The 27735-nt window shown below is 38.7% G+C and overlaps 1 protein-coding gene across 1 annotated transcript in view; it reads right to left on the bottom strand.

Annotated features, from left to right (window-relative positions):
• Positions 1 to 21136, bottom strand: part of SLC4A8 (solute carrier family 4 member 8) — an 86900-nt gene extending 65764 nt beyond the window's left edge. Inside the window, exon 1 of the mRNA XM_025167182.2 lies at positions 20825 to 21136. Coding sequence (XP_025022950.1) covers positions 20825 to 20869 — 45 coding nt within the window. The 5' untranslated portion in view covers positions 20870 to 21136. The remainder of the gene's footprint in view (positions 1 to 20824) is intronic.
• Between the last annotated feature and the right edge of the window lie 6599 nt (positions 21137 to 27735).

Raw genomic sequence — 27735 nt, 5'->3', positions numbered from 1 at the left:
GAAGCTAGTGAAATGTAGAAAGAAGAAAGATGGTACTGCAAAAGCAAGCAGAAGTCAGACAGCAGAATAAGAATCAAAATGAGAGGATGGAAGTAAGAAACTGGTGCACCAGTGAAGAGAAAACTTCAACTACGATTAGAGACCCAAGTTTGGGTCTACTCTCAACCATGGCGTTGCGATAAAATGAAGAGAGATCCCCATGTATGTCACTTGGAATTCTTAAAGATTATAAATCATAATTCAGAAACAAAACCAACAGAATGCAAGGAACGAAGTGATAAATCCAGGGATGTTTTTCCCCAAACGTAAATGTGTTTGTTTTAACTTCCTTATTCATTTCCAGTGAAGTCATCTAGGACTGAAAACCGCTCAAAATCCATGAGTGGCACTTAAATAGCTAGCTGTTTAAATAGCTAGCTGCTAATGTCACTTGTACAGGTACCAGGCTTATACTTATTAGCAACAAAAACTAAAAGAAAGAACAACCAAGATCAAGATACCTTATTCTGGAAATCACAAGCTGTAAGAAACTTCTGTCAAACTAAAACTCTTTAACTGGTGTTGAAAAGAACTGGTATTAGAAAATAATACGTCATTGGGATCCCATCTGCCATTCAACACTATACAATTCATGCATGTATCAGCCTGAGGGAGTATCAATGCCAGAAACCATCACAATGATACAACATTTAATGCAGTTTTCCTGGGTGCCAAATCCACCTTTAGTATTCCAAACACAACAACTTCTGACAGGGAACTGAGGCAGAGAATTCTTAGCATGGCCTAGAAGCTTTGCAAGTACACATGCCACAACATTCAAACATAAGCAAAATTAAGGTGAATTCCTGCTCTACGTTCCAAGTGAAGTTGAAAAGAAAGTTGCAGTGACCTTACTGAAATTACACATTGTACACATCTGTAAGCCATAACAGGGTATTAAACTGAGCACATCTCCTGTGAACAATAGAGTGGGCTTCTGTGGCACAGCACAGACAGCTGCACCCATGACCGTGCAGCCAACTGTATTCAGCCACAGAAGCACAGGCAAAGTTCACTAGGGAGAGATAATGGAAACTTGGTGAACTGTGGTACCCCCAGGAAACATTTTTTTTTCTAGCAGGGCTCCAAGGCCTGAAATAAATCCTACTGAAGTGGGGAGTAATGATTTATTTTATTTTTTTTAAGAGAACAGGCACAGAATATATTATTTCTCTCCTCTTCCACTATTTTCTCAGGGTCTGAGAAAAACTAGGATCTGTTATAGAAACGACCAGTTCAGTAGCATGTATTTAGCACAGAAGCAGCATGGGAATTCAAAGATTGCTGGACACCTGTTCCCAACATCCCTCACTATTGGCCATAACGGTTGCTGGAGCTATTATTAAGCAAGAGCTGAAGGCCACAGATTTCTTCCCCCCCCCCAAAACTTTAGATTTTTATCCTGCCTTTTGTTCAGGAGCTCAAAGAATGCAGAGCACTTCCTCTTTCCATTTTTCCCTGTAACAACATCCCCATGAGGTAGATTGGGCTGAGAGTAGTTGGACCACAGTCACCCAGTCAGGGTAAATGTGAACCAGAGTCAGTCCAGCACCATAACTGCACCACACCTGTATAATTTCACACTACGGATGACAATTTATATTTTTAAATGTTCCTGTCCATAAAGTGTGTTAGGAAATCTAGCATACTAATAATCATACAGGACTACAGCCTGTCTCATTGATGGTGCTCAATGTTTGGATGTTTAGTTTTATTTTACTTGCAGAAAATATTTGAAAATTGCTTCCCTAGGCTATGCAGTCTAAAGCATGACAGTTCACCCTTCCATCCCTATTTTACGGAGCAAGCAATAAATCATTGTAGCTCAGTCATAGTTCAAGTATCAATCTGTGCTCAATAAAACAAACTATGTGGGAAATGAATTATGCTGAAGATGCAGGTACAGGATTGTGCTGAAAATGTCACAGATAATAAATATAATTTTGTATTTCTCAATCCTATATGACAGAAGATTTACTGTTTCCACAGAGGTTTTGAAGAAAAACACCACCCATTTTTGATTCTGAAAGGTCTTATGTCAGGGCAAACATGTTGCTACAGAATTATACCTATTTAGTGTGTAACTTAGCAGCCAGTTTATTACTGTAATCACTGTTGACTTTCCATTTCCTAATTACTTCTGCAGCATTCCCAATTACTATTTATTCTATCTTAGCAACAGCTTTTCTGTAGATTGCCTCCGGCAAGGTTTACAACCAGACTGAAAAACAAGGAGAAATGCCATACATATATTAGCTTATGTATCACAAACAGATTTAAAAATAGGACAACACAATGACTAGATCCCAAGGGTTCCTGTGGTATTCAGGCACACCTCTGAGACTTTCTAGCCCACCTTAGCAATTTTAAGATATGTGGACTTCAACTCCCAGAATTCCCTATGGCTTTTGCCAAGGTTGAGAAACACTGTTCTAGCCATTTGAGCAACAACTCCCAGCATTCCTCGCCATTAGCCATAGTGCCTGGGGCTACTGGCAGCTACATCAGCAGAAGCCACAGGTTTCCAGCCCCTGGTGTAGAAGAGCAGAAGCTGGAGGGCACAGCTTGCCAAGCAGGGGGGAGAAAAAGCTGTATCCCCACAGACAGGACTTGTTCTATCCTTCTCTGCGTAGCATTTTCTCTGGAACTTTTACCACGTACACACAAAAAGCATACAAGAAGGCCCAGACTGTCATTTATAGACAAACAAACATGATTAATAAAGAACTGATCTGAGGTAGAGAAGGATGCTATTGTGTTGTATTACCTCTCTTGTATACCAAACAGGTTGCCGAATGGGCCAATTTCAGTGCAGTTTAGATTAACCTAACGTTATGACTGGGATGAATTCTACCCTTAAAAACAGCACCAGATTAGTAAGTTTTGTCACTGACTGAATTAACAGCAAGAATAACCCTTGGGAGAAGATACTTGATTAAGGTACTTAATTATTATAAATTTTCCTTCTCTCTGTTCTCTGATAGAAGCCTCTCCGTCAGCCAAAAGAATGAATTGGATTCTGCCTAGAATTCAGTAGTTTATGTAACCTGCAAAGCACTGGGCTTCTTAATCAAAATAGTTATCCAACGTTAACACAGAAGGCCTCCAAAGATGACTGCTACATTCTCTATAAATTGTTTTACCTTTGAAATTAAATTCTTGTATGATGTCATCGTTGTCTTCAGCAGGGGTGTGAAACCAAGAAGAAAGAGAAATTAACTTTCTTCTAGTATGATTTAGACTCCAAATCCAGACCCTAGGCTATGGTCTCTCTTCATGCAAGCGGCAGACACTTGGGGTCCATTCCACACACCCAACCAACTACATGCATGTTGATCCCAACAGAAGCCAGTTTCAGAACTTACTATTTCTTCAGCATCTCTTTCAGACCATTTGAAATATAGATTGATAGGTGGGGGAGGGGAAACAGTTGTATTAGTAAAGATACTGCTTTGACTGGATTTTCTCCCTTTCCTAGGACTATCATTACTATGACAGCATGGAACATAGCAACACGAAAGTTCCAAATGGATTGGCAAAGACACCTATACTTCCATCCCACCCCACTGCATCCATTCCTAGAGAAGAAAAACACTGTGCCTATAATTTTCTTGGAAGTGAATATTGGTATAAAGTACAGTGGGATGCCCCATATTTTCCATCTGGTAAGAAGGCTGGATTGTTTCTCTATGTTACAGACAAGTCTAGCATTAGCGAGGAGTCATAACCACCAGCATTATGGTCTAAGAATTGTGCTGAAGTCCTACCCCCAAAGACCCCTTTTTCCATACGTATTTTCTAATTTTTACTTTGCCAGTTTCCAAGACTGGAATCCTCAAATAACTAATTTCAGCTAGTTCCTCTCATATAACTGAATATATTCAAATAGTTTGTTCCCAGTGCCTGTCTTTGAAAGTGGCCCTCCCAACAAATATTTAACAGGCCCCAATAATTTCCTGCATTACCACCACTATAACTCCCTACTCCAGAAGCCCTTCTTGTTTTGTTTTTCTTTCTTAAATGTGTAGCTATCTTGATTAACTACCAGGAACAGCTAAACTATAGGCAATTAACAATATTTTAAACTCCAAATATTACAGAAGCTACAGCAGGTTCAAAGTGTAGCTGTTCACTTTCTGATGGGTAAGACCTACAGCTGCTTCAGTTGATTGCTGGCTGAGTCAGCCTCAGGTGATCGACTGCTTAATGAATCCTGAGACTGACAATCTGCTGAAGCAGGCCCTCAGTCTCTGACTCCTTCAAGTCAGAGGTGACTATAATATCAAGGGTCCCTTCTCTGAGGGGATGCCATTACAAGGACTCTGTAGTCAAACCTTTCCAGTGATGACCCCCCTCTTTGGAACAACTTGCCTCTTCATATCTGGAAGTCCCCTCCTTGTTGGGCTTCTGAAGAATCTTGAAGGGGTCTGCTTCTATGGATAGACTATATCCAAAAGATGTTAACAAAGGAATGACAGATATTTTGAGAGATTTACAAATTTTATCTGATGTACAAATATTAGAACCAGAAATACTGGAAATTTTTAAAAAGCATGGATTATAAGGCAGAGAAGACAGCTTAAGTGGAAACACAAATTATAAGTCAAGAGAATGACCTGGATAAGGAGCTTATTTCTCATCATGTTGAGATGTTGACTATTACTCAGTCCTATATGGCTTGGGTCCTGATTGCATTCAAAGCCATCTAGTCTACGTAGAATGTATCCTGTATGGGTTGGTCAAGAGAACATGCTGTGGATATCTCCTCAGGATGTTAAAGGCATGAATGCCCAGAAGCAGATCTTCTCAGCCATGGTCCTCTTACTGGAAGAACTTGCCCCTCAAGGTTAGGATGTATTTCTCCCTCAGAAAGGATGATAAGCAGTTCTTTTACACAGAGCCTTTGAGGCATAAACTGTCAAATCATTTGGGGGTAAATATCCATGTTTTCATGTTGATTTACTGTTGATTGATGCATGAGGTATGTCTCATAATGGTATGGCATTTTATACATTGAATATCCTTTGGATTATTATGGGGCTCTGTTGTTTTAACATTCTATGAGCTAACTTAAGCCTTTCGTGGAAGTGGTGTATAGACTATTGTTAATTAATTAATTTTCATAGGTTAAAGGTATTTATCTGAATGATTAAATATTAATTCATAGAAATGCCATGGAAATATCAAATCAGTGCTACAAATGCCTACCTAGAAATAAGCCCCTTTGTGTCCTAGTGGATCCCTATCTTTTGTAAGAATCATTTAAGTTCTCAACCTAAGAAGAATAGAAAGATACTGTGGCAAACCTTGATGGCATTCCTACAGCTAGTCATTAAGTATATATGCTCAGCATTTCTAGGAGGGTTTGGCTACACTTAGAATATTTTAGCTGCAGTTCAGTTTGGCCTAAGAAGAAAGCAGAGTCTAAAGAAGAAAAACATCTATGGACCTTTGTTTTATAGACTCATTTACAGATATGAGCCAAATTTCAATAGGAATCCTTTCAAAATGAAAAGAGAAGGTAATTTATATAATAAACAAACATTGCATTCATTTCAGTTCTACCCCTAAAGTTATCAACTGCACTAATATGGAAAAACACAAGTGGGTGCATGTGTGCTGATTCTTAAAGGGCCCTGCTATAATATTCTAGCATAGCCTTTCCACTCACACAACCAAATACGATGCAATGTAGTTTCCAGAATTCCTTGCTAGCTCAGCACTACTGAAAATGCCAGTAACATAAATTAGGCTAGCCTAGGAAAAGTGTAGTTACACCAGAAGAGTGGGGAATTTGCACAGGGTTTACTGTTTAGAGGCCCATCTTGATTTCACTATCAGAATTCAGTGAAGGAAGGTTCTGTAGATACTTTGCTAATTTGAAAGAATTTACAGCTCCACTTCATATAATATTCTACTAAGGGGGATGATTTCAAAATAGTAAAGAAAATGAAAAATTGTACAAACAATTTTTAACTAATTGATGCTTAACAGTGTCTTTTTTTATGGTGCCTTCTTAATTACTCAAAAAAAAAAAAAAAAGATATGGAGGGTATAGAAATTACCCAATAGAAAGTTGAAGGATGCAGAATAATTGTGAGAAAGCCCAGAATTAATAAGCATTAATTAGAGCAAAAATAGATGTTTTCAAAACATTAGAGATAAATAAAACTGTGGAAATAAAATATTTCTGGATTAGTTGTAGTTGTTAGGCTGCTTGGGGTTTGGTGAGGTGTCTCCCAGTGAAATATTGCAATTTATTATTTGTTTTGTTAAGGTCATGTGAACTGGGTTAGATTATTTCTTTGCATTTTAATTTTTTATATTACCCACTTTGGTTTTTGTACAGAAAGGAAAGTCAAGACAAAATTACTACAATAAAAAATGAGCATAATAGGTTTTAAACGCATGTATCCTCCATATAATAATTTAAAAAAACCCCGATCATATTTATGACATTTTAAACCTATTTCTCAAAATACATTTTTTTCTTCCTAGTGTTTTTCCTGCAGGTGCAGGGTCCACTCTTTTCAGATCAAGTGAATGTTGATCCATTTGGTTGCGACAGGAATTGAGCAACTAGCTTGCCGCCCGAGCCTGACATTGTGACTGGCCCAAAGTCACCCAGCCAGCTTTCATGTCTAAAGATGGGACTCCTCGTTTCTACCTGGTGCCTTAACCACTAGACCAAACAAATTATTTAATATATAATTTAATTAATTAATTAATTAAATGTATCAATTTGATTAATTAGCAATTAATTAAATTATAATGTGTTATTAAATATATAATTTAACTTAGTACATTTACATAATGATAGACTCAACAGGACATATTTTTAAGCGATGTTCTTTCATAATTTAGACATACAATCTTGCTTCTAAAGTCTCTAATAGCTCTATGGATGGCGACTGCACTGTTTTTAAATGACTGGCAAAGCCTTTTCCTTGTCCAGTAATGCCTTAAGTTGGTAGTGCATTTTTTTTTACTGTGTTTATATGAAGATTCTTGGCCTATGTAGCTTACCGTGAACAAGCAGCATGCTCAAATGTTCCCTTTAGGTTCCAGATACATTACTGACATAAAAATTGTGGCTTGTTTGGGAGCAAGTAATCAGAATTTTGGATTCAGATGTCGTAATAAGCTATTCTTGCTTTGTTTTGTCCACTTATTCAAAGAAAGACTGAATATGCTATGTTTACACTGTGTTCCTCTTTTTTTTTTTTTTTTTTGGTGCCTTCAAGTCAATGTTGACTCCTGGCGACTGCCTGGACAAGTCCCTGCAGTTTTCTTGGCAAGGTTTTTCGGAGGTGGTTAGTCCTTGCCTACTTTCTAGGGCTGAGAGAGAGTGACTGGCCCAAGGTCCCCCAGCTGGCTTTGTGCTTAAGGCGGGACTAGAGCTCCCGTCTCCCGGTTTCTAGCCTGGTGCCTTAACCGCTGCACCATACTGGCTCTGCATTCCTCATACACAGTAAAAATAAGCTAGGAATCCTGGCTTACCATTATGGCAGCAACAATTATGTTTGCTGCTTTGACTAAACAAATTTCAAGATTTTATTTTGTTTAAACATTGGTGAGTTGGAAAAGAGGTATTTTGTTGTTATTAGAGCCTTTTGTAAAGACCGATAATTTTTTAAAAAAACAGCAAATATCACAGAATAATGAAATTAACAACATCTGACCAAAATCCAGAGAAACAGAATACTTACTATAGTTCAAAAGAAAATACAACATTAGTATCTGCAAAAACTTTGAACTCTCTCAGTTGTAGCTGATATTTACATATTCTGAATATTCACATATTCAAAAAAAGCACCCAGTTCAGTCTGATGGGGCAGTATCTTTACACCTGAGCATTCTGTATCCCTCCAGATATTGCTGAATTCACTTTAGCTGTATTAGCCAGCATGAACAATGATAACGATTGCTAGGAATTATAGTTCAGGAACATTATTCTATGCAAGCTAAAACCTCTAGATATTATTTTAAAGCCATATTTTGTTGTCCACATCCAACCAACTAGGAGATATATACAGTGTACTGATGCACTTAGGAAACAAAAATAAAACATCTTGATAAACAAGGAAATCAAATAAATCTAACATTAAGCAATTAACTCAATAATTTGTTATTTATTCATTTACAGTTACACAATAAAGAGATGGACTTCATATTTTCAGTGCAACAAGCAGTTCTCAATCAATCAATAATGGAAGCAATCCTTATACCTGCGAAATGAGTCTGATTTACAATTGTTTTAAAAGTAAGCAAAATAAAGAGAATTATTAAAACATGTTTATTTTAATATGCTTCTTTTTTATTTCCCCTCCCTTTTTAAAAAATAAATACCTGTAAATTGCCAGATTTTGTGGCACAGTGCTCCAAATTTGCCAGATGATGACTTCTGGATCATGCTTAGCACGCAACCTTAGTCTCACCGTGCTCCTAGCCTGCCTCCAGAGAGCCCTTTATATCCTAGCAGCTGATGGTCTTCTAGTTAACTTATTTACCCCAACCTCATACACACATGCACACAAACACAGTGTCCCCCTACACTTTTTTATGCCTGTTATGCTTCTGTGCCTCCTTTTATTGGCTGTATTCCTTCCCTGTGCTGCTCTACGACCGTAATGAAAATTACTTTGATTAGAAGCCTGAAATACACATTTCACAGTTCTTAAGTTAAAGCAGCCTTGAAAAACAACCTCCATTTTTACTAGCCCTCAAATTATTACCTATAAAAAATATAGAGAAATGTTGTACGCATAATTGACAAGCAATTTTTCATTCTGAATGCCTCTGTAATTTGTTGACTATATCTCTGAACACATGTGGAAAGAGGAACATGTTTTTAGTTTCTATTATGAAAAAATTCAGTAGATTTTTAAAATTTTGTTCTGCTTTTTTTTTCTCCCACAGATTCCAAGGGAGAGGCCAGCCAACTTTCTGCTATCTATAACTTTAGAATGATGTTTCATTTTTTATTCAGAACATGAGGCTACCAGATTAAGACAGACTGGTGGGAGAAATGTCCCAATTTTGGAGATTATTTCAAAAATCACACTCCCTATAGTCTTATTACTTTCAGTGGAAGACTTCCTGTAATCTCTGTATTACACTCCTTTGCCACCATATTTTCAAACATTGTACTATTCTCCCTGCAATAGAGAATAGTTTGGAGATAGAGAATGCTGATTAATTTTTCATTTGTGGATTTCACGGCACCCACTTTTACTCTCTCCTCCCATCTCTGTAACCTTTCCAATGAACTGACCAAGCTGTTTCAGAATGCTGCAATTATTCATCTTAACAAAATTAATGAAAGAAAGATCCAGTGAACCAATAAATAGGTTTTCCAGTCCCAATTGACTGGTTTGCATTTCCATTTTTTTCATAACAAAACATACAATTGAATACAGATGGATCAATGAGAAAATATGTGGTTAAAAGGGCAGAAATTTACATTGTTATGATCTGAAGGAGAATTTTTATAAAATGATGTGTCGTTGGTACATGATGCCAGAGAAATTATCTAGAATTATAAAGATATTTCAAATGTATGTTGGAAATGTGAACAACATGAAGGTACATTTTATCATGCTTGGTGGACATGTAAAAAAGCTTTTAAAAAATTGGATTCAAATACATACATTGATACAGAGGATTTTAAAGATTAATATTCAGTTGAAGTCAGAACTTTTCCTTTTAGGATTGATGGACAAACAATGCCATGGAAGAATATTTTTATATATGATCATTGCAACAAGATTACTATATGCATAAAGATGGAAAGATTCAGCACTACCCACCATGGAGGAACAATTGGTAAAATTGACAGAACTTACTGAGATGGACAAAGTTACTTCTTTGATTAAAGAAAGTACAGTATCTACATCTATTGGTGAGTGGAAACCTCTTATGGACTTTTTGTGTAAAAATGAAAACAATCTTGTGATTTATGGCTTTGATGATTAGATAGACAGGATAAATTATAGAAAGAAGAGTCATGATGTAATTTTAGAGAAGTTAAAATATAATTGTACTTTTAACTGCTGTGAAGAATATTGGAAGCTACTTCTTTATATCCTTTTTTCTTTCTTTATATCTTTCTCTTTCTTCTATTTTTTCTTTCATTATTGAACTTTTAGCTTTTTCTGTTATGTCTTTCTTTTTGTTTTCTTTATTCTAACTTAGTTTGTACTAGTACTTATTGCTCTTAAAAACTTTAATAAAAATTATGCAAAAAAACATGCAATGGAATTCATTTCTTTGGTTTTTCATTGGTTATATAAAATATAAGCACATTGAAGGTTTAGAAAAATAATATTCCAATAACTGTCAGTTTCTAATTAATTGAGGAACCCAAGTATTTTAATAATTGATTGATCCTCTACAAGGGACTAGGTTGGAATCTTAATCCACAACATAATGCAGTTTTAGCAGCCAAACTACACAGCCATTGTTAATTGTACAAATTGGGGTATAACCTTGTGCAACTGGGAATAAATTTCACTGAGCTCAGTCAACCTGAGTCCAATCTGCAACCTTGAATCAACTTCCTTTAACAACTGTGCAGTTCCAAATGTGGGGTGTGGTTGGAAGTCAAGTTGTCAGCTGATACATAAAAAAACATATCCTGGCCTCGTTGTGCAGAAAGCAGATTATATGACATTTTTCACAGCATACAGACCTGCACTTCATCTACTATGGCTGAGATGATGTTGAAGACACAGAGGCTAGTAAAAAGTTGACATGAGGGCTGGGGGATGATTCAAAGGACCATGTAAATATGGATGGGTGAGGAGAGTGAATGCAAAAGAAGGTTGTACAACTGCAGCAGGATATACTAAAATCTCTCAATGCCTGGATACACAATTTCACACATCGGATTAAACAGCTTTTCTCCCCAGGTCCTTTCTGTTAAATTTGTTTCCTTTTTTGCCAAGGCAATATATAAAAAGCTGGAACTTCTGGGATTTCCCTTAACAAAAGTATGTATGCTATAGCAAGAATGCACAGCAGAGGCAATCAAGCAGTGCCTCAAAGACACTGACATTCAACCTGATGTCCCTCCCCAAAGAGGTATTTTTAAATAGCCCTCATACCCCTTATAGACCACCTAAATATCTTAACCAAATTACTGATCCCAAACTAAGAAGGGCCTTAACCTTGGCATGGTCCAACCTGTTTCCATCAGTGATCTTACAGGAGAGGTTCAAAGACATCCCATTGAAACCACCATCATGTTTTATTATACTGTCCATTTTACATTGATGCCCACTGTGACCTGTTAACCCCACACCTAATTATATATCCTGGTCATTCTGACCAGTTTTACTTAAAACTTTTACTTTCAGATTCAAATGATTCCATTTCCTTAACAGTGGCCAAATTTTGTCATGTTATATGTAAAAAGTGCAGCAGTTTGTTTGATTGATCTGTTTACCTAATCAATTAATCAATATCAGTTTTATATATGTAAGGTGTTTCATGGATTGACCATTGACTGCAATAAAAATTCCCCTTCTACTACTACTAAAATCTCTCATTTCTTTACAAGTTGTTGTAATTTGTAACTAGGGGAAGAATCTATGTGGAGCAAATGGATGGAATTTCTCATTTCTCATTTCCTCGAGTGGTTCTCAATCCTGACACTTGTCACAGGACAGCCTGCCCAATTTGGTCTATATTTCCTAGCATACATTGAAAATATTAAGTTAAGAATATGATGGTACAAATGCAATTCAAGCTCAAAACTGTGACATATAAATATATAAAAATTCAGAAAGGCGCACAGCTACCAAATAGTCATAGTACATTTGAAAATACCTCCTTAAATTTTCCGTTCAAACTAGAAATGAAATTTATATTCTTCATAATCCAGCTGAATGCTACTGAACCAGAACTCAGTTATCTCAGGCCATTAGTCATGTAGGCATGGGCAGACAGGCATGAAGAGTTCAACAAACAGTTCCCTACCTATAAACAGAGACCTGCAATTTTTAATCAGTGTGTTTCACACACTTTCTTAAAGCATGAAATTACACAATTTGGTGTAATAATTAAAGTGCTGGACTAGAAAACAGGAACCCATCAGTTCTAGTCTTCTGTTAAGCATGAAAACCAGCTGCATGACAGAGTTGTTCTCTGTAAGCCCAACTAACCTCACAGGGTGGTGGTTGTAGAGAAAATAGGAGGCAGGAGCATTATGTATGGTGCCTTGACTTGTACAAAATAAAGGTGGGAAATGATGATGATGATGATGATGATGATGATGATGATGGCAGCAGTGGGGGCTCCAAAGCTCACTTACTGCTTACTATCACCCTTGCCTAGCTGCTCATTGACTAGTATTTTCTTTTTCCTTTTACAAAGGTCAGTTGCAAAGAGTATATAAAAGTTTGGATTCCATCATGACCCAGGCTGAGGTCATAAGAGGAATTCTTTAAATATCTATCTGGATGAAAGCATTTTGACATGATATAAAACCAAGACATCTGTTGGGAAAGTCTGTCAGTTCCCCTTCTCCTCCCACTTCTATTACCAATAAAGATTTTTTATTCAGAAAAGAGAGCAGTTCTGCATAATTAGGTCTGCTACACATTATTAATTTCACCAGTGTACTTCAGAGATATTGACATGAGAAGGCTTCTAGGAATACAAACAATGTGAAGGAATGTATTCATATTAAATATATTAATATTAATTTTCCACCATGAGTTAATCATAAATGTTTTCAAATGTTTTAAGGCTGGAAAACTATACTCCTTTTTATGACAGTAGAACCCATTTAATTCAAGAGAACGTCTAGACATACCTATTCTTGTGATGTAAGTGATGGGTAAGGGTTTCAGTAGCTAGAAAGAAAGGCTACCATTCAAGTATGCACTCAGAATTTTGTTCAAGGTGGCATGTGTTCTGATTTATTGCTGTTTATGCATAAAACCTGATAGACTGCCATCATTTTTTCCAAGCCATATCTAGTTAAGAATAGATATTACTAGGTCATCAAACTAGCCCAACTGCCAATGATCACTTCCATCTTGGTCCACAGCCAGCCATTTTCCAGGTAGCCCAGTGGCAAGCAGGCAACCTATTTTAAGCTAAGGTGGTCTTGCAGCTGGTTTTATGTGGCATGTTGAGGATGGTTGTGCCCAGGAAGAGGCAGGGCCAGGATAAAGTGGATGGGCCCAGAGACAGCTTGTCTGTCTAGCTTGGTTGCCATTCATACCTCAGTCAACAGCCAACCATTCTGAAGGTAAAAGAATGAAGCCTTCTCCATTGGCTTGTTTTGATACCCATATTTCTGACAAAATAAAAAAGTAGGAAGTAAACACTGAAGTAAATATTATTTACTTCAATTAATACATTATCTATACTTACTGAAAGTTTATTCCTGAAAATTTCAGTCCTAACTATACAATCCTATATGTAACGACATCAGAATAAAGTTTACTAATTTGGTCCATACTCTAAAGTTGTTGAACATAAGAATGTAGCATAGTTGTATGCAGATCAAGTCAGAAGTAAGTCTTATTAAATTTGGAGCAATTTCCTACGTATCTGAGTAAGCATGTATACATTTGCAACCTTGATGTGTTTGTCTTTTTGAAAAGCAAAGCATTTTCATAAATGGTCTGAGGGAAAGACTGAAAGAAAGGGAGATGTAATATGACATGTTCTTACTCTGTATCAAATTATCCCTATTTTTTAAATTTTTTTAGAACAAATTCTTTTGGGGAAAATGTAATTTCGGTATATTTATTAAATTGTCCTGAGCACGCAAGAGTTGGAATACATTTTCAGTTATACTGACTGCAGTTGTAATCTGATCTGAATTATGCTAACCACATTTGCTAAAATGCTGGTGTGTTGTTCACTCTGTATCTTTTTTCTGTTCATTGCACTCTAGTTTTTATGCACCGTGCCAACAGTTTTTTTCCCCATCTACTCTTTGCTAGGATTGCATTTAACGAAGCCTGAATTAATGTGGAAATATGAATCTGTATCATATTATATTCAATCCCTATTAGACTCCAGGATAATTTTATTTCTTACATTTTAAAATCCACTTTTCTTCTATAATGATGATAAAAGGTGATGTGCTTAGGATACCTAGGGAATCTCCCATTAAAGACGCATTATTTGCTTTCAGTTTAATGCATTGATCTGGAAATGGGAAGAGTAAGCTCCATGGCCTTAGAACAGTTTAAGAGCCAAACCATGCAGTGCCTTTTTTTTATTATTTTGTTCAAAGCAGGAACAAAAGTGGCTGATATAGATCAGGGGCCAATCATCCGTGGAATCATACTAATCCTCCTAATTCCCCTTCCCCTTCCCCAAGCTGCTCCCAGCCATGGAGGAGAAAATATGCATAGAACTGTGCCTAAATGGAAAAATGCAAAAAATGTCAGGTTTAGAGAGCAAAAACTTAGATTGTGGCACAGGGAGGAAGGCTTAAACACCCACTATCAAGAACAATTGAGGCCCTTTCTTAATAATAACATCAATTCGTTCTGTGCAACATTTTAGATTTGAAAAGAAAAAGGTGTAGTATGTATGTAGCACACGTCTACAACTTCTTAAACCAGCTGCAGCTTTTCCTGGAATTGTATGACTGCCCTCCATAGCTGCAGCACAATCCCAGGAAAAGACACATTTAGCAGCATGATGGGTTAGCTGGCCGGAGTCCTCCTGCTTCCCTTAATGCAACACTAAATTTGGGGTGGAAGCCTTCTCCGACTGCTTGAGCTGTGAGATGCTCTCCCATGGTGTGAACATTTCTATTGTGGAGCCTGGGATCTTCACTGCCAGCACCAATTTATACAGCCCCGAGTGCTTTAAGGCCATTGCCACTAAGATGTAGGAAGAATTGCCATAATTGTACATTCTGCTTCGAGGGAAAATACTTGGATGAAGAGATTGCAAGATGGAGTCATGCCACAACAGTGGCTCTTCCAACATTCCTCCCATGATTGACAGCATAAATCATGCCCTGGCCTCTGCTTCACCCTTCCCCAAGTATCATCTAATTATTGGTGACTGCAAATGCAAGTTATGACTCACTTGCCTGGGGCTATTTCAGATGATGTCTACATCTATACAGCTGTTAAAGCAATGACATGACGATATAACTGCAGAGGAGAACTTATTTTAACTATTATCTGGCACAGATATCAAAATACTGCATTTAGCCCGAACCTATTGTTAATTTATTAATTATTTGAGCATAACTTGATATATTCTGATATATTACATAAACAGGAGTATGCTGACTTCAGAGATGAAGCTCAGCACTACTGTGATAATTCCCTTCTCCTATCTTCATCTCAGCTGTTAAGGCAATGTCTTAATTGCATTAAAGGCTGCTTTGAATTAGAATTTTCAAAAATGCATTTGTACTGAAATTTTTTTCAACAAGCTGTCCTGGGGTAGTGTTCTTGCACTTGCAAACTAGATAAGACAGACCAAAGACTGTTGGTTTTTCTGCCCCAAATTCAGTGTCTCCATTTTGACTGATTATACTGTTGCAGAAAGAACTAGATCAAGCTGCAAGAAGTCATCTTGTCTCTCTCCATCTTCTGTATCTTCCTTCCATCCTCCCAGGTCCATTTCTGTCAATTCTATGCCTTTGAACAGTTTCCTTCTGCAAAGGAGGATGTGATACAGACTTTTCTGGCATTCTCTATTCTTCTGAAACAACTGACACTAGGTTGGATATTTTGCTGTAAAGTTTCTGTGATGACCATTTCACCTTCATTGTGCATGACCATTTTTTCTGCTTGGAATTTCAGAAATTCACCCCCCTTCCAACACGCTGATGATAGTGACTGCCCAATAGTGCTTTATCATCCATTGGTTATATGGATTTGGAATGCCAGTGACTACAGTAGTACCATTTTCAGTTTAGATAGCATCACACCAGATAAAATATATTTGTCTTTCAGATGAAGCTTTTTTGTATTTTTTGGACATATTTAGCTATATCTTTCTATGGGGTTCAAACCCTTCAGTAGGAATTGAACTCCTGGACCATTGTACTTCAGATGACTATATACAGTGCATTTGATTTAGGAGCTATCCAGGCCCTGGTGCTTAGCAGTATTGCAGAAAAGGATATACAGCAGTGTTCCTCAGCCGCAGCAACTTTAAGATGTATGGACTTCAACCCCAAGAATTCCCAGCCAGCATGTATATAAAGTCATCATACCTCACTTTTAGCTTTCCTGATCTATCAGACTTCAAGACCTGATTGTGAAGCTGAAAAGTTTAGTAAGCATAACAGTGCTTAAATTTTCTTAAACAACTAAAGTCATTGTATACTATAAAAATTCAGATTCAGAATAATTTAAAATAAAAACCAACAGCACCTTGTCCACAGTTTCTAATCTCAATTTACAGAACATAAAAGAAGAGCATAAGAGAGAAGCTAGGCAGGAGGAGAGTACAAGTATCTAAAAGAAGTAGGTTTTTTCATTGAATCCCATTGTATAAATGGCAAAGGCAACAAATGGAAAATAATAGAAAAGCTATAGAAATGAAGATTAGGGATGTGCATCATTTCATATTCAGTTCCAAACAGGTGCTTCAGAGTCTATGGGAGCACAAACATAGAAACTATCTGCATTTCTTTAAAGCAACTGAGTATTTTCCTGGAACCGCACATTCCCAAGAAAAAACGCGGCTGCTTTAAAGAATTGTAGGCAGGTGTCCTCTATGTGTTTCAAAGCATCTTTTCAAAATGGAATCCAAAGTGCTCCACTGCCCTATAATATGTGACATTACATAAGTATTGATCAGATATGCTGAGACTGTTGCCAAACATAAAACTAGCTTTTCCCCTCAACTACCCACATAACCACCAACTACTACCTACTTGCTGTTAACATATAATTCACTGCTGTTTTCAACCTAGAATATATATGTTTTCTAGTATCTTGAGAACAATGGAAATCTATAAGATCCAGCACCAAACCAAGATATTTTGCATCTTGTACCAAAAGACAGCCCATCACAGTCCACATATAGAAGCTGACAAGACTGGGATCTCACTTCATTCATTCTGGCAGTACACCAGAGCACATGGCAGTCCATTCTTCTGTATCTTATTACATTTCCAAAACCCCAGAATTTGCTGCCAGAGCCAACTACCCTCTCTGTCTAATGGTAGGGCTAGCTCTGATACAGCTTCCTTGTCTCATCACTCTTTCTCCTCCTGTCCCACTTTCAATCATCTAACATTTCAATTTTGCTTTGTTGTACTTTGTTGCATTACTTTTCTTTTTCCTCACTACAGTTGGAAGAATTCAACTAATTCATTTTTCTCACTTCTTTGCTAAAAGTAAGATTCAGGTGATAACTTTGGCTCAACATGACCATCTTGTCATTCGTTATCTTTTATTACTTCCCTGAAATCTTGAAATAATGATTCTACTTTATTTCTTTCCTATATAGTGCCTGGCACCTTGGTTAAAAACTCCCTTGTATTTTTACTACTGAAATGCCTCTATTTCTCTTTCTATAATAGAAAGCCATAATGCCCACTGATCCTGCAATAAAATAGATATCAGTGTCTTTGGTTTAGCTCTTGAAACAGACTTTTTTCTTGTACTATATGCAGTGTATTGCCCTGAATATTTTAAATGTTGCACAGTGAATTGGAGAAGAAAAATGGGAAGAGATAGAAAGAAATCAGGCTTGTAACCAGGTTATTGATTGTTGGCTCCTGACTGGACAACAGCTGCATAAACTGCCTCTTAAATCTTAATTTTGCTACTGCATTGAAGGAGGTGAGGCAGGAAATAAGGTCAAGCTGCAGAAGTACAGGTGTTAGTTCCATGGGCGGGAAAGAATTTTCTTCCCTTAGACAAAAGAAATGGAAATACAAGAGAAGGATCTGGTAGAAAAATGATTTATTATCCATATTTATATCCCACCTTTGTATTTTAAAAAGACACTTTATAACCATATACAGCTAGGAAAAGCAAAGTAAGCCAATAAAATGGATATTCAGGATGAAAAATAATTCGAGAAATCTAGAGGGTTATTTACAATTTGCCAAGTTATTTGAATGGAAATAGATTTTTAGATGAGATCTAGGAGGGAAATTCATATATTATTTGGAATTGTTAGGGGGAAATTATTTGGTGCTGACACCCCGTCATACTTGGTGCCCTTGTACAACTGACTTGCACACTCAGCCTCTCATCTGCCTTCTGTCCCAGATATTGCAGCAGTAAATAAAAGCAGAGTCATAGTCTGATATTTCGTTTTCTGTCTTTTCTTCTGGCATGTTAGTCTACAGCGAGAAAAGTTCCTTGTCACCATCTAATCCATCATTTAGCTTCTAACAGTAGCCAAGCCAATTACACTAGGGAAATTGCAAGTGAATGTGAAGACAATACATTCGCCTGCTGTTCATCTTTGCTCCTATCTTCAGAGACCCACTGCCACTGAACATGGAAGTTCTATGTTGTCATTATGCCTGAAAAGAGAGTTTTTCATGGGTGGAGCTGGGATGGAGAAGCTAGAAAGAAATTTGGATAAGGAAATAAAGAGAAGGTTAGAGCAAGAAAGTTTCATGACAGGTGGGATGTGTAACATGCCCACACTGGAAAGTCTCTTGCTGCCCCAGTCGTTTCTCAGCCCCTTACCCATATTTAAAATGGGAACTACAGTCATCTGCAGCCCTTCATGGCACAGGACCAGGTTATCTGAGGAGCCGTCTCACCCCCATTACATCAGCCCTCCCACTTGGTCCGGCAGAAGGGGCATGTTGCAGGCTCCACCAGTCAAGGAATTTCAACTGGTGGGGTCTAGGAAGAGGGCCTTTTCTGCCATGGCCCCTTCTCTGTGGAACAATCTACCTCCCGAGGTGAGGTGTGCCCCCACTCTCATGGCCTTCAGGAAGAGCGTGAAATCCTGGCTATGCCAGATGGCCTGGGGGCCGGATAGGGGCTGGCATCAGTGGAAGTGGCTTGTGGGGTAATTGATTTTACTTCCCCGCCATCTTGAATGTTTTTAGTTTTTATGTATAGGGCTTGTTTCTGTAGTTTGACTTTTTAATTAATTAATTAATTAATTAATGGGGGTATTTATTTTTTAACTGTTTGTGGGTTTTACCTTCATTGTGAGCCGCCCAGAGTCACCCGCTGGGGGATACGGGTGGCATACAAATTTAATAAATAAATAAATCTGTTAGATGGCCTAGCTGTCAGGATGAATAAGGAAAGAACTGGACGTCATATTGTTCACTTAAAAGCTCATATCACTCAAATCAAAAGCAGAAGAGAGGATCAAACGTACTTGCATTGGCACATGAGAAAACTTTTTAAGAATACAAACTAAAAGCACCCCCCTCCCTGCCGGTTGAAACATAACTTACTAGAGTTGCTCTCCTTTTTATTCTTACCTGATGAGCTTGTATGCCATTGTACTATATGTATCTAAGGAAGCGAACTGAACAAGGTAAAAGGAACAATAATACTGGGCTACTTGGCAAAACTTTTGGGAAGATTACCTGTACAGTACAAATCCTACCATCACTAAATATTCTGGAGACCGCTAGATCAAGATTACAAATCTGAAAATAAATTTTATAGAACTGACCTCACTATTATGCCCACGTGCCAAATCAGTTGTATCTCAATAACTACAGAGCACCTCCGTAGTCTGATATAAATGGCCATGTTGCTGTTAACTTTTAATTCTTCCACTGAACACAAATTCCTCAAATTCTGAGTCTTTTTCATCCCATTACCATAGACAATTCATGCTGCAAAAACTCACTTAAAAGCCTCCTTTGAAAAAATAATAATAATTTTAAAAGCTCTGCAGAGGTATATTTGTCAAGGGTACCTGTGTGGCTGCACAGGTGAATCCCAACAGGTGAGTGTGTTGTATAAGTTGCAAGTTGCATATAACCTCTTTGCACACAACACCCATCCTACAGTCAATTCAGATGAAACAGTTCTCAGTGAAAAAAGCTTTCAGATGCTGTCTAGCCTCCTTCCTTCCCCACCTTTAAAAAGCTGCTTATACTTTGCAGGTTGTGGGAGAGGGTCGTAAAAATGGAGCCCCACATCCCTGAAGCTATAGCTGTGGCTCCTAAAATCATAATAATCCGCAGACGCTGATACATAAAAGAGGGGAAGAGACTACAGGGAAAGCAGATGGTGACACTGATCTGGTTCCTTGCCCTGGACATTTCGGATCCAAGGAACCGCTTGGGGTTGGTGGTTTCCCGAAGTCCCACAGAATGGCTCGCTTCCTAGCCTCAGACGACCGGTGCCACCTAAAGCAGGATACCCCTCCTCCGAACCATTTCTGAATCCTGCTCCAGCATGCCAGGCTTCGTTCAGCACAGCAAAGTACACAGCCGGTTTCCTAACTGTGTCTGCGCGTTGGGGTCCTTCCAAAGAAAGGAGGAAGCCAATGCCCGCTCCTTCACGCCCGCTTGGGAGTGTACATCCATTCCCACCCACTCAATTCAGTCAAACGGGGGGGGGGGCGCCATGCGTTCATCCTTCGCTGCCCCCTCCCCGCCCCCACCCTAGGCAAGACTGCCGCAGTAAGCCGCCTTCTTCCGTCCAGAGCCACACCAGCAAAACCAAAACAAAACCCCAAAGGCCGGTGGCGGCATGCGGGCCCCCTCGGGGCTCAGCCCACGTGAAGGTGACATGGCGGCGGCGGCGGCGCGCTGCAACCTCCCCGAACGCGGCTGCACGCCCATCTTCCCCCTTCCCTGCTGCAGGCGCCCTCCTCCCCGAGACCTGCCAGCGCTCACCTGGTAGCGGAGGAGGCAGTCGGGCTCGTTGCTCTCGGCAGGCATGGCTGGCTGGCTGGCTGGCGCTGGGCGAGCAGGTGGCTCCGCTCGGCCGGGGACTTCTCCGCCCGGCCCCTTCTCACCTACCCCTCTGGCAGCGTCGGCAGCCCCAGAGTCACGGGCGCCTGCAGCCCGCCGCGCGCCACAGCTCCATCCCCTCCGGCCCCGGCGAGCCACCAATCCGGGCCCAGAGGTGTCAGCCTCCGGGGACGGAGACTGGAGGCGTGGAAGGGCAGCGTCGGGGAGGATGCAACGGGGGCGCAGGGCGAGGAGCGGGCTACGAATGACGAGGGGACGCGGGAGACTCAAGGAAAGAACGGGAGCGTGAAAAGGGCGGGAGGGAGGCGCCGAAGAGGGAAGGGCGCGAGGTAAGGTGAGGAGAGCGGGGAGGGGGAATGGCACGAAGCAACGGACGGGGAGAATGGATGGCGGGAACCAGCTGGGAGGAAGGGGGTGAGGAGGGTGGGATGCAAATGAGGGGAGGGAGCTGGAAGGGGCGGGAAGGGAGTTGGAGGAGAAGGCTGGGCTTGGCGACAGGTAGCTGAGTGGACGGGCAGAGGGCGAAGCAGAATGGGGCAGAGGAGTAACAGACCCTCCCGGCGTGAGGACTGCAGAAAGTCCTAAGTTTTGTATTCTGAAGAGAGGTGTCCCAGTACATTCTCCCAGCATGGCCCCGGGAATGGGGCCTGAGGGAACATGGAAATGAGGGAAGCAAGGACATGAGTTGCCTTTCCAAAATGTCTTTTCTCAACCAAATCTAACTTTCTTCATTTCCATCCTTTCTGTATTGCTTTCCTCTTCCAGCTCTACCGCTCTCTTGCCTCCTGTCCCTCAACTACTTCCATCTGTCTTTCATGTAACTCCCGTTGGTGAAGGATGATTTTAAAATATAACACAAAATAGTGGGTGCTTCATCAAAACATGTCCATAACCCAGACCCTTCCCTCACTAATGTTTAGTAACAATATATTATTGGCTCTTTCCCTCCCTGCCCCCAGTCTCTCTATCCCCCTAACCTCTTTGGGCCAGGACTAACTGCTTGGCAAAGTCAGATGAGATAACTTGAATTGTATTCTTCCTCCCAAAATCAACATGTCTAAGTAACATACTTCAATGCTCTTTCTATCTGGTCATCTTATATTAAATGTGCATTTACCACCATATAATTCTCAGAACACAGTGTAAAACATTCATACTCCTGTCTTATAGCAATTACTGTTTTATCATATAATTTTATTTAGTTTCCCATTTTCAATTCTGAACACACATAAAAAAAGAAAATTGTACAGCAAAATACTATTCCTCTGATTTGTCTCACGAGGAACTGAAGTAAAAGGAATATAAAGTCAAAGAACTTAAAAATGGGGTTTTGTAAATGTGAAGATGAAGTCTTCACATTAAAAAGAATAAAACACTAAAAAGAATGACACCAATAATCTTTGGAATCAAGTAATCTTGTTTTCCTCTGCTTATAGACACATCTGTCTCCTTAGAATGGCATCATCATCTTTGCCCCAAAGTACCCCCCAACCTGATTACTGGGGGGGGGGAATAGAGGTGCAGCTTCCCCATATTTTGAGGCAGGAAATACACAAGAATTGAAGTGCAGTTCCTAAAAGGGACTTAACACAGCTTTTTAAAAAACAAAGTAACAAACTGTTGCTAAAAGCAAAAGGAGAATCTTGGAAAATCCCAGCTTTGCCCAGATATGTGGTAGTCTCTACCCTCTTTGCATAATCTCCCTGCCCAGTGCAACCTTTGCTTCCCACAAAATGTTGTGCAGCCTACAGCTGCCAGCTAAAAGGTGGCTTGCTGCTCCAGTAGGGCTTCTGAGTAAGTGTGTGTTAAATGCCATTTCCATGGCATTCCAGTCCACGGAATGTAGGTGGAGGCTGCAGCTTCATCACTGTGCGATCTGCTCTAGGAAGGCTTCTTTTTAAATGGAAAAAAAGGTGCAATTGTTATCAGGATCTTCTGATATAAGAACAGAATGCAGGGCTACATGGGACTTTGGTCTCATCCAGGAAAGACCTGTTTACATTCCTGTGCCATACCAGTAGTCCTCCTTTAGCAACTGCCTCATTCAGTGACTGTTTGCAGTTACAGCGGTGATGTAATGTTATAACCAATCCTCGCACTTCTGACCTTCTTAGGTCTGTAAAAGCAAAGGAAAGCTGAAGTAAGATCATAAGCACAGTCACAGTTTCACTGAACAACTGCTTCGCTTAACAACCAAGTTGCTGGTCCTAATTGTGGTTCGAGATTACAGGGGCAATTGGGACCAGAATTGCCATCACTAACCGACATGGACATAAAGCACAACATCATGTGACCATGTCGCTTAGCGATTGCAGTTCCAGCAGTCCCGGTTGCCATCATTAAGCGAGGACCATGCAGGTTGTTAAGCGAGGGCCTCACATGACCATGACTTCCAACTTCCTGTAGCTTCCCCATTGACTTTGTGGGAAGCCGGCAGGGAACATCAGAAATCATGATCATGTGATCATAGGATGCTGTGACAGCTGGAACTCTGAGGACCTGTTGTAAGAACTCTTTGTTTAGCACTGTTGCAATTTTCAATGGTCACTGAATAAGTGGTTGTAACCCAAGGACCACCTGTACTCCATCTTTTGCTCCCTCATTGTCTAAAAAGATAAACAACTGCCTCTTACTTGAAAATGCAGAGGAATACAAAATTGGAGGGGTGGGTGGGATTTGACCACTTATACTTTCACCAGTATGGATTTACACAGATAAAAAAATATATCATTTAGTGTAGCAGTGGATATACTGTTGCTCTCCAGAAGTTCTTGAACTAGAATTTCTGACAACTCCAACCAAGCATGAGCTGTTGGAAATGAATCTGAAAAAGTTTCTAAAAGAAAGACAGGATATATCAAACAACTTGGCTACTAAGGTTTCTAAAGTAGAGATATTACCAAAGACTTTTTCAGATCATAATCCTGTGAGTTTGGTTTATAAAAGAAAATCTAGTTCTTTTGGATGGAGACTAAAACAAAAGGTTGCTACTGAAAGAAGCAATAGTGGAGGATTGTAAAAAAAATTAAAAGAATTTTTTTGAAAATAATTTAGGTAAAGGCACTGATTTAAGAATGGTTTGGGATGCAAGTAAAGCTTTTATTAGAGATTATTTTATACAACATACTAGTGAACTCAAAAAGAAGAGTCAAGAGAAAACACAAGCTATTTTGGATGAGATAAAGAGAAAAAAAAAAGAATTAAAGAAATTTCCAGAGAAGATAAGTATTTGTCAACAAAATAAGTTTTTACAATGACAATTAACTATGTTAACAGTAAGGGAAATGGAAATAAAAATGAATTATGTAAAGCGAAAAATTTTAGTTTGCAAATAAACCAGGGAAGTGGCTAGCATATAAATTATGAAAAGAAAAGAAAATGATATTGAAATTACAAGAGGGAGATACTGTATTAATGGGCAATGTGGTAATACAAAAAGCATTCATCAATATTATTCCAACTTGTATAAAGGAAGCGACATCTCTCTAGAGAAAATAGATGAATATCTAATAAAACAAAATTTACTGAGGATTATAGAGGAACAGAGACAGATTATGAATGGACCTATAACAATAAGGGAAGTTTCTGAAGCTATAAAAAAGATTAAACCGGGAAAGGTGCCTGGACCAGATGGATTATCAGGTTCTTATTATGAATGTTTTGAGGATGAATTTTTACAACCTTAACAAAATACTATGAACTCTGTCTTACAGGGATGAAAGAGACCAGAGTGTTGGAAAGAGGCAAATATAGCACTAATACCTAAAGAGGGACAAGATTTGACTTTAACAAGAAACTATAGGCTGATACCATTACTGAATAATGGCAAGTTTTTCACAATGATTCTAGCTGATAAGACTGACAATAATTTTGCAAGAATTTATTCATGAGGATCAATGTGGGTTTTTACCTAAAAGACAGTTAAAGGACAATGTTAGAAATGTGTTGGACATTTTGGAATATTTGGAGCAACATAATGAAAAACAAGCTGCATTGATTTTCTTAGATGCAGAGAAGGCCTTTGACAATTTGAACTGGGCTTTCTAGTTCAAGGTTTCTGTGATGGAATGGTTTGGTGAGATAAGCTCGGGGAGATAAGCATTTCCTTAGTCCTCAGAAAGAGCGTGGGAAGGTGAAGAGGATGAGATTAGCACCATCCTAAGGAATTCACAGTGTTTGCTTGCTGGCTTGGGAAGTTTAGATTGAGTCTGGCAAGTCTGATGTCAGGTTCAGCCCAAAGAATGCCACGAGACAGTACAGATATAGTTCGATAGCATTTATTAGCTTTCACCTTGAAGACAGAATCTTGAATCTAAATACAAGATTGTTTGTTTGCATGCCTGACATCTGTCAAATTAGCCAGGATTGGCTAATACATTCAAAGAGTCATCCTATCTGAAAAACTTGCCCAGGAAGTCCCAACTTGCCAATGGAACTGGTGCACAGGTTGGCGAAGAAGAGAACTAAGGTGCGCCCAAGAGCATGTCTTACCAGCTAGCTCAGTGCACTGTGTTCCCTGGCTTCTGCAGGTGATAAGGGACTTGATTGCTACATCTCTGGATGGAATCATTGGGAGGAAGAAGGGATAGAAAAGTGCTGGCTGGAAAACTTCTGGCTACAAGACACCAGAAAGCATAGTGCAGTCATAAGTTTGATTGTTCCAGGGGTCTATGGTATCAAGAATAGTATTTTATTTCAAAACTACAGTCAAGGGCCTTTCTTGCCCAGAGCAGTCTTTTATTTCCAAGATTTGCTTCAGAGTAAGTCTTGCATTTTTGTTTTTTTGTTTTTTGTTTTGTTTTGTTTTTTTCTCTATCTAAACCCATGCTTTATTTCCCTGTTTAGGTGTTCAAGTCACAGGCCTTGTTTCTGCAAAACAATATTTTATCTTCAAACTCATGTTGTTCTATCATGCCCAAATAGAAATCCAAGCAAAAAGATTGTGGATTTCTAATAATCTACAAGGGACAAGGTATTTATAAAACTCTGGAAAAGAAAGCATTTCTGCTTTTTGTGAAATATGCGCTGGGCTCTTTTTAATATTCCATACTGAATTTCATGCTGTAAAGGGGCATAAATTGTACCATCAAACAGCATGACATGTTAGACAAAAGTGGAAAAAAAAGTTTAAAATCCTTTTTAAAATCTTCCTGAGCACTGATGAACTCTTAGTCAAAACCACACAACCCAGTGACAGAGCAGTGAACACAGAAATATTTTCACCTTTTTTTTATTACAACACAATTTGCTGTTTACTGATAAGTAGATTGTTTCCATATACTAAAATAACTAATATGCATGCAGGTATAAAAAAGTATGTCACTTTATCCACTGCATTATCTTGGGCTTAGGGAAAGACATACTGGCAAACATAGCTTTAGCCTTAGTTGGAAATGCAGAGAATCATAAAATATTTCCATCATTTTGTTTGTTTGGGAAGTGGGTTTATCTTTCCAGAAGATTTGCTCTCATGTCAAATCCAGGTGATAAACAAATCATATCCTTTTGTTCATGTACTGAAGTAGCACTATTGTACATCTATGAAGAGTGACTTTATCATGAAGAAAAAAGAGGAAGCAATATGAAATAACTAAATAAGAAGAAATTAAATGTAAATTCATTTTGTTGCAGCAAAGTTATAATACAATAGAAGTTCAGGCATCTTAACCTGCATGTTACTCAGAACCCTGCTATCTATTTTATTTAGCATAATTTCCCCGTGTACAGTAATGGCGGTGACTCGTCCACATCACAGCCACTTAAATCCTAAAATCTTTTGTTACTTAGACAACTCAGGGTGCAAAAAGACCTCAGAATGTTCTGCTTGGACTGGAAGTTCTGGGATCCTCCATTTTTGAGACATTATCACCAGGAACCACAAACTGTTTGCATCAACTCTTTTTTACTTTGCCATTCTTTACAATCTACTATCACTTTGCCACTTCATCTCTGTATGTGACCAGCATTTGCCTTCCAGTTGACAAGATCTTCGTTGGCATTTCTTGTGTGTTATGAGTCAAATACCTTCAGCTTGTATTTGCTATAAACAATACATTTATTTTGGACTGTAAGAAAATACTGGAGTGATATGAGGTAATGCTGTCTCAACAGTAAGATTTCAGATCCATATTTTCATGAGGTCAGAACTGCAAATAATGATGTGCTAATGGAAAGAGAGATGTTTGCCACTTGAGAATATTATGGCAAGATAAAGCAAATAGCAGAATAGCAAATCATGCCAAGATCTGAGTACAGATTTTCAGTAGCAATAAAACTGGTCTGTCAGCACAATCTCTCAACCCTGCTGTCACTCACAATGATGCTGGGAACTTGGGCAGAAGCCTACTTTTTGAAGGAGATAAACTTTTTGAATCAAACATATAGTTTTAAAGTGATGATCCATGACTTTATATACAGAGAACACCATCAAACAACAATAACTATAACCCCATACAACTTGGAATCAGGCTGTTTGGGAGGCTATATTCATCCTTAATAGATGTGTCAAGATTTTAAAACTGCATTAGAAGCCTCTATCTTAGTCTTGCCATCTTTGTAGGATATGAAAAGGTTCTTGCAGAAGTTCCTCAAAGGTTTGGAACTCCGTGTCATGAGAGACCAGGCTAACTGTATCTCAGTCATTCTTCTAGTAAACAAAAATATTTTGTATATTTTTTTGATGGATAAGGTGGCTGCCTTCTCAGGGTTTAAATTGGCTTGCTCCATTTTATTTATGTGTTTCTAAATGTTATATTCTAAGCTTTAAACTGTTTTTTTCAATAATTTCGTGTTTTATATAGGAGTTTGGTGATTTTATTGTTGTTCACATTTTA

Source organism: Python bivittatus, unplaced genomic scaffold, assembly GCF_059951505.1.
Source record: "Python bivittatus isolate LINGU-HERP-01145 unplaced genomic scaffold, Pbiv_v1 ctg000220_np1212, whole genome shotgun sequence".
In the NCBI taxonomy this organism is placed as follows: domain Eukaryota; kingdom Metazoa; phylum Chordata; class Lepidosauria; order Squamata; family Pythonidae; genus Python; species Python bivittatus.
The sequence above is the reverse complement of the archived record's forward strand: the minus strand, read 5'-3'. Positions and strand labels throughout refer to the sequence as shown.